We start from the raw sequence: 12,425 nt of genomic DNA, 5'->3' as shown, positions 1-12,425 counted from the left end.
CCTATTCCCATCGTACACACACTCATGTCATGAATATAACATCTTATACCTTGAGGGGAAGTAGACGGGGGCTTTGTGCAATTCGTTTTTCAACATCATGGCTTAAATTGCTTTCGTAATGCCAAAAGTTACCCAGGGGAACATTGTTACGAGGATGATTATTAAAAGGAAAATCTGAACAGAACTCTCGTGAAATAAAAATATTGTTATTGATTTTATTATAGCGTTTTTAGACATATAGGCGTTTCAAGAATTAATGCTATCAACTGATCTGCTCAGTCGGAGTTTTTGTAAAACTGAACCCGCATGCTTAGGGATTTATTGAGCAGCGTTGAGTGCAAGGTAAATTATCTAATGCATTTTGAGAGTAAAAGGGTCAATACAGTGGTTATGATGTTGAACTGTCATGTGTATTTGAAGAAGTCCTAACCTCCTTGTGTAGGCCTACAAAGTTTCTCATTAAAATGTACAATCGTGTCATATACGTAGATCAATTAATATCAGGTAACGATAAGTCATGGCATAGAACCATATTATAAGGCTATTATTATTATTATTATTATTATTATTATTATTATTATTATTATTATTATTATTATTATTATTATTATATTGTTACTATTATTATCCCTAAATTTCCTAATATTTTCATAGTGTGTCCATTTAACCAAATTATGCACATAATTTGAGCACCGGCTGGATGACTGATGCAAACATAATAAAAATACCTGCATGTCCAAATCAATATTAATCTCATCATTATAAGTATATTACAAGCGTTGATTGAGTTTTTCTCTGAGTACTAAGAATAAATAATTTTGAATTTCACATCCTGTATACCGTTACATTCACTTCTTTTTTTTTTTTGCAATTTAGTCAGCAACTAATGAAGGTCCCATCGTAGAAAAATATGAAAATGGTTTCCCCTTAACGTACGAGTAATCTTCTCCTCATGCGATGATTGTTTCCGGATAATCCTGCGGCCTTCTCTCAATATTGTCAGTGACATCGACAAGTCATTCGTATATGATTTTGAAACTGTGTAGAGCCAACTGACATACACTTATATAATTTGTTTTCTCCATCTCTTGTATTGATGACGTGAATGAAATGTTTGAACTTAATCCTAACAAACGCAAGGTTGTGCAAGTCTGCTTTAAACATTTTTTTAACAATCCCCACACCACCTGAAATTTAATTAATAACTTGAAATTGTCACTAAAACCAAGATCCTTGATCAGTTTTCCAATCTAACCTAAAGTGGAATGCACTATTGTTAATATGGTGTCCTAAAAGTAGTAAGAGATTAACATATTGTATAGGCTTAAAAGATTTAGTGTTCCTACTTATAGTTGTGTCAGTTTAGGCCATTGTGTGTATCAAGCCAGATTTAGAGTACATCGTTCAAGTCACTAATGTTATACCTCCATGTTCATGGCTCATACTTACCCTGGCGACTTTACGTCATGAACATAATACATAAAGAAGTTGTATATTATATGACTTAATTCTGAACCTGGCAAACTAGTATATCTGTAACTAAAAATACTCAATCGAATAGAAACGTGAGCTTTGGGAATTATTAATAATGCTAAAATGATTTACCATGATAAATATCCGGGTAAATCATTTTAGGATTATCAAAGCTCTTACGACGCGATTAGTCTTGAAACCTTTCAGAAAGAAGACTCTACGCGCGGTCTAAATCCTTAAGAACGGAATAGGTTGGACCCCGGAAGAGAAAAGACCTCCAAATGCAACTAGGGCACACATAACTAAGTATGCCAATAGAAGTTGACGAACGTAGCGGTATCATGATACAGTACAAGTCATTTTTTGCCAGAAGCCTCACTCAACTTTCAGCTAAACATAGGGATACGCATCAACACAATAACCCACATTAACACACATCAGCACAGTAGCAAACATCAACACATTAACACATACCTATATTATGACAAACATCAACACATTAACACATACCTATATTATGACAAACATTAACATCTGTCTCTTATACACATCTAGATGTGTATAAGAGACAGGTGTGCAAAAAGTAACATACGAATAACAATAATTTAAACAACTTGGATTTTTTTTTAATCCTTAGTAAAATACGTGAATATTGTATTTTATCGAGTTTAATGTATTTTAAATATATTAAGGCGGACGCTGACTCTAAGTAAGTTTGCTTAAGCAGTCCCTGACGATAATGTTGTTTATTGAAACTGTTCCTGGTCATATGAAATGACAACATTCTGCTATATACGGTATATTTCGTGACTGATCTATTTCTCTGTATATTTATGTTTGAGTTAATTTGGAAATAAACTTCATATTGAATTGAAAAATTGAATTAAAAAGCATGGAGAAATAATTTCGGCAGTTAGCATCAACTGAAAACGAAAACAAATAAAATAAATAATGAATTGCAAATAACCCGTATTCCATTTAGAAAATTTGTGAAGTTATTAAAAAATTATCGCAAACTAATTATTTTCTCTAATAGGCCTAATATTTTTTTTCCTGCAGTCTCATGTCGCGATGATAAATCATGGTTAAACCAATATTCTTAAAAATCAGTGTATTGATATATATGGCTTCAAACCGAGTCAACCAATTAAAAACGAGTATTGTGATGGCATCACGAACCATGATTCAGTATCAACTGTACCTTTAGTAACAATACATCATACTGTTCGATTATATTCGACAATGCTGCACATCGCGTTCATAACTGTTGCGGCGCGATGGACGACGAATATTACTCAAATATGTCTTCGTCGTCTTCGGTTGACGATGAGGAGTTTATTCGCGAGTTTAACGAATTTCTGCAGTTGATGTCCATCGTGCCCCCTGTTGTATATATTTTCATAATTGTAATTGGTATTATTGGGAACGTTATCGTGTTTTACATCATTTTTAAACACCAAGAAATGCGCACGGCGACGAACTATTTCCTTGCGAACCTAGCAATGACGGATATTGCGCTATTGTTATCCTGTGCGTTACCCACTACATTTATTTACCGCGGATGGACAATTGGGCCCACTGTTTGTCGGATCATCAATTACATGATGCTGGTGAGTAAAACCAAAGTGACTCGTTTTATCCATGAAATGTGTTAATTGTTATTTTCGAAGCCTCTATCAAGCTTAGTCAGAGTCGCATTAATGTATCAAGTTGAGGGATTATAACCTTTCGGCCATGACTGATGATAGTATTCAATCTATCATTTCTATATGTTGTCAAATTTGTGTTGGCTTACGTTTAAAATAAGTCATTCGTTTACGCCTGAGGGAAATGAGTACGTACTTCATCATTGTCTGTCATGTAGTGCTTCTCTAAATTTAGATCCATACGCACTGGTAACAGTAATAACAGTGAATATTTAACCATAAATAGATAAGTGCAGAGATATATATGATGCCTTCCACCTTCAGGGTACTGGTTCAATTTTTGGTAAAACCAGAAATTTTGCGAACGGATAACAACTGATCTACGGTACGCCCTAAGGTTAATTATTAAACCTAGGCTTATAAACTTGATACTAACAGTTTTTTTGGACAATTAATATGAATTGATAAAATAGGTGATTAATGATTATGGTAACATCACTTAGTTCTTATTGACTGTCGCACAATTAAAAAATTATTTATTAGGTTATGCTTAACCGACTGTTTCACGACTTACAGAAATTTAAGTTATATAAGCCTGCCCTCAGCGTTTTAGATAATAAAAGTGTAAAATTTGGTTTAATTATAAAGTCATTTTTGTATTCGCATCAATAGCCATGATGGGCTATTAAACTGCAAAATACAGTACAAACATTAACATTAACTATTCATTATAATGCTTAAATTTATAAAATAGAATTTGAATTGTTTAAGTAACAGGGGCCAGTGTTGAGCCGGGCACTAAATGCATCGTAAAAAAAAATTGTATTTGATGTATATAGATAATTAATACATTTGTAAATAAGTAAATTTATATGCATGTATGTATTTGTGAATGTGTGTATGGGTGGGTGTGTGCGTGTGTGTACCATATGTTTAAGTAGGCCTATGTGTGTGTGTATAAATATATACAATGATGTACGTTTGAAAACATTTGAAAATGACTAAGTTCCTGACTTTTGTTTTTACTATTATAAAGATTATTATATTAATTACGGTATTGATCTGAGATGGAAAATGGTATTTACTTCATTGACATTATCAATGACATTACATCAGCAGGATACGTTTCCTTTCTTTTTTGTACATAAAAGAAAAACAATTAGGAATTGTTGAAATAAAAAAAGTGTATACGGTATTTATAAGTAGGCCTGTTGGTTGGTATGTATGTATGTGCGTGTATATATACAGTATATACATGTGCATGTGTAAGTAAAATTTTGGAATGAGATGTATATCAACATATTCGATGAATTACATTTTGGGACCTAAAAGAAAAAAATATATTAATATATTTTTTAGAAATTAATCAAAGTTTAAAAGTTGAGTTCGAAAAATTACAGTCTTGTGGACTGACACTTTTTAAGTGCAATTTAGTCTTAATTTTTATATTCTATGTCATTGATGACAGAAAAAAAGAAATCAAAATGTAACAAAAAATTCCCACGAAAGAGAAAAAAAAAACTGCGTCTTACGACGACTCCAATCCCGCTCACTGTGAGCACTAGATGACGCGACGCTGTCTGCTTATTATCGGTGGTAGTCTGAACGGATCGTGATTAATAACGATCCGTTGTGCGCGCGTCATGGCGTTGCGTTCTTCATAGAATCGCAGTGGCCGACGACCGTCGCGACGGTCGGACGCAGTGAGTGTCTGGCTTTAAAGGAAGGGACTACACGTAAGGCGCGAGGGAAAACATCATTAAATAATAATAACAATAATATAATAATCATAATTTTACATCATATAGTGCATAATGCCGGAGCTTCTATACGCTTAAAATAAACAGAAAAGAGATAAAAAAGAAAAAGAACTAAAACAAAAAATAACCTACAACTAACCAAAATCGCAAGAAACAGTTAAAGCAACCCGGTACGTGTACATGGGATGACTAGGAAAGTGATACGATTTTGTACCATCATGTTCCTCTATTTGATTAATACATTATTTGTATTCCCAGTGCTAGGAAGCATAAAAACATATGTGTGTATGTACGTATGTGTGTTCCACATATATATATACATTTATATACATATATATATGTGTGTGTGGGTGGGTGTGTGTGTGTGTGTGTGTGTGTGTGTGAGTGTATGTAGGCCTATCGTTTAAAGTAATAATGTTGTAGTGCTACATCAGATTGAAGATGCATGCATTCGATATAGATTATTGATTTAAATAATGTGAAGCACTGCACAGTTTATTATGCACTTCATGTGACTAACCAGACCGAACTGAAATACCTGAACTATTAAAGTGCCTGTATTCAAATCCCATAGTTGTGGAATCAATTACAGCAAAAGGCAGTACCAATAATATTCTAAAGACTAAGATAACTTACGGTATCTTTGAAAGCCTACAATGACTTTATTCTTGAATCTGATGGCATTACTAGCGTTTGCGACATGTAACTAGCCTCTTAATGTATCTTCCACCATTTTAATCTAATATCACTACACGTTAGCCTATGTGCGATCCTTAAAATGCGATGTACTGTTGCGACCTATAAGCCTTTTTCCACAACTTAGTAAAGTAGAGGAATCTGCGAGTGCGAAAAAAAAATTTCCCCAAAATAGTAATTTCGTAGTAAACATTCTTGCGAGCAGCCAGTACACTCGAAAGCTACGTCTTCGATTTATTTCCATCATCAGTTAATTTTTGACAACCATATCGATGACAATTTTAGACGAGTTTTTCATTCCATTATACCACTAATGTATATATATATATATATCTGTCTCTTATACACATGTATACCACAATCTTTGTATATAATAGTACTCTAAACAGCGCTAGCTCTAGACGCACTGCAAGATCACTGTGACGCGCTCTCTCATCTTGCGCACTTGTAACGAACAGACATGATCCCGAAAAGTTACTTGTTAATAAATCTTGATATTTTAACCTCCTGTGCATATGACATAATTTATGACATCATTATAAATATAGTTATGGTTATAAAATCATAATATGAAAACGCAGATCAATATTTCGTTATTATTTAACTTGTTTTATTCTGAAGTTTCTTTATTTGTATGCTACCATTTGTTTAACTTGTATTATGATTTGGAATGGAAATAATAATAAAAAAAATAAATAAAAAAAAATATTTCGTTTGATATTTACACTTTCTAGATAAATGTTTAAAAAGTCCATAACTATGATTAATGTTCCAATGGAGACTCTAACATTTTCTCAAATATAGTATTGTGACACCCATCAATCTCTTAAATGTACTGCAAGAGGTGTTTCTACATGTCAAAGTTAATATAATGTGATTTATGAATGATTAAAGCGGTATTTTTATAAAGCTTGTGAGGGTCATTTATAGGGTGAACGATAGACTACTAAGAGTAGCATAATCGTGGTAGCAAGTATGACGCTTTTATGTTCATTCTACATTGAAACAGTTACATGTTGATATGAGTCCAGAATGATGATTTGCATAACTTCAACTCTAGAGTGAAGCTTTCGGAGATCTGATTTTGATTATAGAAATAGATACTTCGGTGTGAAATTCAACAAGAATAACCGAATATGTATTTCTGTGGTCCTTTTGGTGGCGATTTGACAGTACTGTACACCCGGCCGCAAGAGACAATGCCCTGGGCTACTCTTTTCCCAAGAGTGTATTGAGTTTTTTGCGGTTTTTTGATGTACACACGGGCATTTGCATACGGGACCCACAGGCTTAAACGTCTCATTCAAAACAAAATGGCGAATAAAACATTTAGCCTTCCAGCTGAAACTTAAAGGTTGTGAGCAGCGGATATAATTGACTCGGAGACCAAGATAAAGATCTCCATTGCTCAGCGACAACCATAAAAACGAGAACAACCCAAGTAAAGGAATTTGTCATTTAATCACAACCCTTCACATTTTTACTGTAGTTTGTTTTGCTTGCTTTTATATATTTTATTTTGTAATAATTTCTGACACTTGAAACAAACATAATTTTTACCAAATTAGATTACGGTACAGTATATAATAGTATAAGAATTACAAACAACGGATGCTAATTCGTTAGCGCGTGCTAGATGTTTATAATTCGTACCTTGAGTGACGTGGAACCAAGTAAAATAGTATTTGGCATTAAGACGCAAACTATTGGTTGTAGAAAGACTTGTAACATTACGATTTTTGTTGCTTTTGTTGTTTATTCAGATCAAAAAACTACAGGCAAGAATATGAATGTATATATACAGTAGAAAATAACTCTAATGACAGTCGTTATGTTTATCCAGTAATCGCATTCAAACTGGTACAGTTTTAGCATCTCATTCCGTTTCATATGTCATCCGTTAAAGCTGCTTCAGGCCAGACATGGCGTCGTTACTGCGGCAATATCCAGTGATTGCCTTTTTCTATGAAACAAGTGCTCGCCAAAATCACTGTTCAACACAACCAAATAAATCAACCAGCATGCCTATAGGTGGATGATAGATCGAAATGAGCGTCGCTGTAATAGTATTGTCACCAAACATAAGAGGATTTCCAGGAAATTAATATTTTGGTGACACTGGAAGAGGAAGAAGAACTTAAATACAACCCATTGCAGTTTGGGGAAAATGAAGCACATTTCTTTTTTGTTTTGTTGACCAAATTTGAACATTTGAAGTAGGCCTACACCTTCACTTACACCTTGTTCATCTTTTTACAATAATTCATCATATAAGCATACTGAAAAATTACTCTTCTTACTACAATTCAATTCGAGTACCTTTAGGAGAATTTGAAAAATATATATATATTTAAGTAGATACTGATTAAAAAAAAAAATAATATCTGGTCGTAAATGTGTATTTCAAACTATTTTGCAGCCCAAGCATGACATCATTATAGCATGGAAAAACACTAATTAGGTGCATTATTCTTTTCCCGTCGTAAACGGCTAGTGTGAATAATTGCTGTTGCAATCCTTCAAAGGCCACTCCATGGTCACACTATTTTCTACATCAGTTGTTTTTAGTCCCAAATATATTATTGACACAGGTGTTTGTGTCTTTTTTTTTTCACCAAATACTGTATTGTAATAATAGTGTTGGTTTCGTATGGTTTCCTGCGAAGTGTTATGGTGATATTTGAAATGAATACCGGAAGAGCCGCATCGGCTTCAGGTGCTTGCATTAAGTCAGGAAATGAGAATTGCTGCACAACAGTTTCTCAAATATATATTATATAATAAATATAAATTATAAGCCTATATACTATCTATAATATATAATAAATAAATAAATGATAGAAACAGTTTTCAAGTAGAGAAACAAATTATGCTACGATCGTATATTGTCCTTCAAAGAAATTGTTGACAGTTCTAATAAAAAAAAAGTCTACAGGTGGAATTGGACCTTAATCTTTCACCTATACAAAAGAACTGCGATTTTGCAAAACATCTGACAATGTAAGCATTGGTATTTGTATTTTGAGTAACTATGTTTTCATGTTATGTTAACTAAATACGGTTTGTCTTTGTAACTATTAAATTAATTATTAATTCCATAGGTCTATTTCTTTTAATTAATGTTTTTATTTATAATCTTTTTTCTTTTTTTTTTGGCTTCGCAATCGTTTGTAATATTAATGTTTTATCATATATGTAGGCTAATTAAACTGTAATAATTCAATCAATTCCTTCGTTATTACAAATTATGTTAATATATTTAGGCCTATGTAATCTTTAAAGAATGTTTTAATATGCAATTTAGATTAATAATTAATTCCTTGAATAGGGTTTTTTAAATATATTTCTATACCTTTTCTATTGTGTGCAATATTCATGCTAACTTTTCCTCATGTTTTAAGGGCAGCTGACTCTTTTGAGTTTCAGTAATTGATTTGTCCCTGACCATCGTTTTGTTGTTTCTTCTTGTTTTTGTGCTTTTATAATGTTTATATAGTCGAATAAATAAATGTAAATTAAATCTTGTATTTAACTTAAACCTCATGGTTAAACTTGGGACAGTAAACAAATGGGTTTCAAGTCTGCTTCAGTCTTTTTGTATTTGTCGTTTTATTTTATTTGCTGTTCCATCCAGTTTTGTTTGTTTGTTAATGTACAGTAATGCTATAAAAGATTTAAATTAAACTAAGTATCTAATTATTAACGTAGTCCAACTACAACACTTGTGTTTGCATCTTTTATAGTATTACTCTATCCTATTAAAACTGTAATTATAATTGATTCTAAAAGCTCGAAAACATTTATTGTTTATACAGCATATTTGTTATACAGCATCATATGAAAATGTCATATGATACCGTATAAATGACTTAAAATTCCACATTCTCCTGCCGATAATTAAAGCATGTCTAATAATGAATAAATGATGTTTAAACGGAATGATGTCTTCCTAACATTTATAATAGGCCTATTTGAAAAAAAAATATTAGTCTCAACACCAAAATTAGAGCAACTATTAGAACGAGAAAATGTTCTTGTTTGAATAACAGACGTAGGCCTATAAAAAATAGCGTTTCAATATTTACTTAAGTTTACTAAAATAATTTTTTAAGAATTAATTTTTATTGCAAAAAGTTTGTAAATCTGCATTTTACAGTTATCTATACATTTCGGCCTCTTGTCCACAAGTTGTTTTCACTTTTTCGACTCGTAAATGTTATATTCCATATTGTTGTTCAATAAACTTTTACCTGTTTTATTGATTTCTAATAACTGCACTCTTTTGCACTCAAACATAAAAAAGATAAAGCAAAACGTGCACTAATGCAAAATTAGAGCACGTTTAGAGTAAAATAACATTGAGAGTAGCAATGATGACATCACGATTGACTTATATGTATTATTTATAGTATTCCTATAGCTATAAAGCTTCCTGTGCCATGCTGTTACATGTTGACGAAAACAAAAATATGTTAGGTAACAAAAAAAGAAAAAGAATAATAAGCTTTAATTAAACCACCACGAAAAAGGATCGAAAGACCGACATGTCACTCAATCAATAGATTAAAAAGTAGCATTATACAGTTGTCTACCACATCAATATTATGACCTATCTTTAGTCCTACCAGTTATAACTATATTAATATTGCAAAACTTAATTGACATTTGTTTATACCTAAACCTAACTATAACCTGAAGCACTATAGGATTACCAGAATAACAACCGTCACAAGAACGTCACTAAACTTTTACAAGTAAATTAAAAATAAGATGAGCAACTGCTTATGTTATTCAGAATATATAAATGTCAGAGCCTCGGGAATTCTTAATATTGGACGATAATATAATATTTATATATTATATATGGTATGTAGAAAATTATAGGGAATATTTCTTGAAGTGTCAATCCTATCATTTCAAGAGACATTTTAAAATGAGCCACATATCCATTTTAAATAGGCCTATGTACCATAAGTATGCTAAGCTATCCATTCCTGTGATTGGGCTATTTGGTATATCCACATTCCCAGATATTGTGAATATTGCGCCATAAAAACGTGAATATATGTTCCACTATTACAATTATATTACTTTGTATGTAACTTCTGTATTCTGTTCTCCCACAGGTGAGTGTTCAAGCTACTTGTCTTACATTAGCTATAATGTCAATTGACAGGTATCGTCTAGTTGTACTGGCAATACGATCCAGAAATACACGCTCCAAAACTATGGTAATCATCATAGGAATCATCACATGGATAGGTTAGTCTCATGACAAATATGCACAACATTCACCAATCAATCTATTTTATCGATATCTATCCTGTATTTTCGTAGTTGTAGGGCTACGGAATTTACTGTCAGTATAATCCAGGGTTTAACTCCGTTTTCCATTGCAGTTCATTCACGTTTCAAACCCTTTTAACCTTTTAGCTGTTGTTCCTATGCGTTTAACCACGTCTCACCGCGTTTTATAGGATATGTTCCTATACACAGTTGACGCAATAGTTTTACTATTACCCGCAACATAGGTCTAAATCCGTCTGTACATTTTCGTTCCACAGGGAGACAAAATATTTATACTCACGATGAAAGTTCTTGACAAGCGAATCTCTCTGATTGAGGTTTCATAAAGAGAGAAATATAACAGGTATTGTAAAAATGTATACAAATAAATTCTATATGACGATTGGTAGACTAATAGTACGCACAGCTGACATTTCGACAACCAGATAAGCTTTTAATTGGTATATTTTCCTGCCAATCATTATTTTATAATCCCTTCCAATACAATATGGATTATTATATAGGCCCAGGCCTAGTTTAAATATTAGCAAAAATGTTGGTAACATGCTTATAGCGATGTCGATAATTTGCCATTCTCTCCCATGTTATCATAGCCTTACATCCAGCGATAACTTACCCCAGGGATTCAATTGAATACATGTAATTGATGTTCTACGGTATATATTAAATACAAGAAAAAGAACCGTAATAACAGCGAGTTTTAAAAGCATGTTAGGCCTACATGATATTCTCTTAGGTAATCAAAATGAAAATGTCGTCATGTAGTAATTCCATATAGGACTATGGTACTATTTTCAAATGAACACGGGAAGATATTCTAGGGATAATAAAAACGAAATTTTTGAATATGTTAAATTAACGACTATAAACTTGATCGGTGTATAGACTCAAAATCTAAAATTTCAGAAGCATGTTATTCACAGATGACATTCTTTTAGATGAATTGATGCCTAGAAGACTATGTATCATGATTGCCGCTAGGGAATCAATCACTAGCAAATTTAAATTGTTCGGTGTCCTTGATTGCATTTCGGTATTGTATTACCTAATTCAATTTTTTTCTTAATCAGGACTCTCACACCCCAGTTGATTATGTCTATTCTTCTGCTTTTCGTGGCTATAGTCTGTTGATACAGATATTGGACAGTTTTAACGCGGTTCATTTATTTAAAATGTGACCCATTAATGAATCGATAAGTTTGGCACAGATAATAATTATACACAACACCTACCGTACTAGATCTATGGCTAGGCTTATTTATATACACGTCTGTTGCAGGTTTATTTGACGTATCATCAGAAATAAATGCGACGGAGACAAACTTCAAAAAATGGGTACGGTGCCATATGTAATGCGACATACATACGCCATAATGTACGCTTTAGTAAGTTTATTATTAATTTTAATGCATAAATACTGTTCTAGTGAAGTCCTCAGGAAGATAACATAATGTTCGTTAAAGTTATGTTCCGAAATTCGGCGACCCTTTCTTTGATGTTTGTCTCTGACGCACACTATCTTAAAAAATATACTGTATATATA

General features: G+C 32.5%; 1 protein-coding gene across 1 annotated transcript in view; it reads left to right on the top strand.

Annotated features, from left to right (window-relative positions):
• The first annotated feature begins 2,708 nt into the window (after positions 1 to 2,708).
• The window catches only part of LOC117115330 (G-protein coupled receptor 54-like), a 15,647-nt gene continuing 5,930 nt past the window's right edge, over positions 2,709 to 12,425 (top strand). The window contains exons 1-2 of the mRNA XM_033259078.1: positions 2,709 to 3,083; positions 10,702 to 10,837. Of these exons, the coding sequence (XP_033114969.1) occupies positions 2,751 to 3,083; positions 10,702 to 10,837 (469 nt within the window). The 5' untranslated portion in view covers positions 2,709 to 2,750. The remainder of the gene's footprint in view (positions 3,084 to 10,701; positions 10,838 to 12,425) is intronic.

This window comes from Anneissia japonica, unplaced genomic scaffold, assembly GCF_011630105.1.
Source record: "Anneissia japonica isolate Jap-2015-1 unplaced genomic scaffold, ASM1163010v1 scaffold287800_len1627635_cov199, whole genome shotgun sequence".
Classification (NCBI taxonomy): Eukaryota; Metazoa; Echinodermata; class Crinoidea; order Comatulida; family Comatulidae; genus Anneissia; species Anneissia japonica.
The sequence above is the reverse complement of the archived record's forward strand: the minus strand, read 5'-3'. Positions and strand labels throughout refer to the sequence as shown.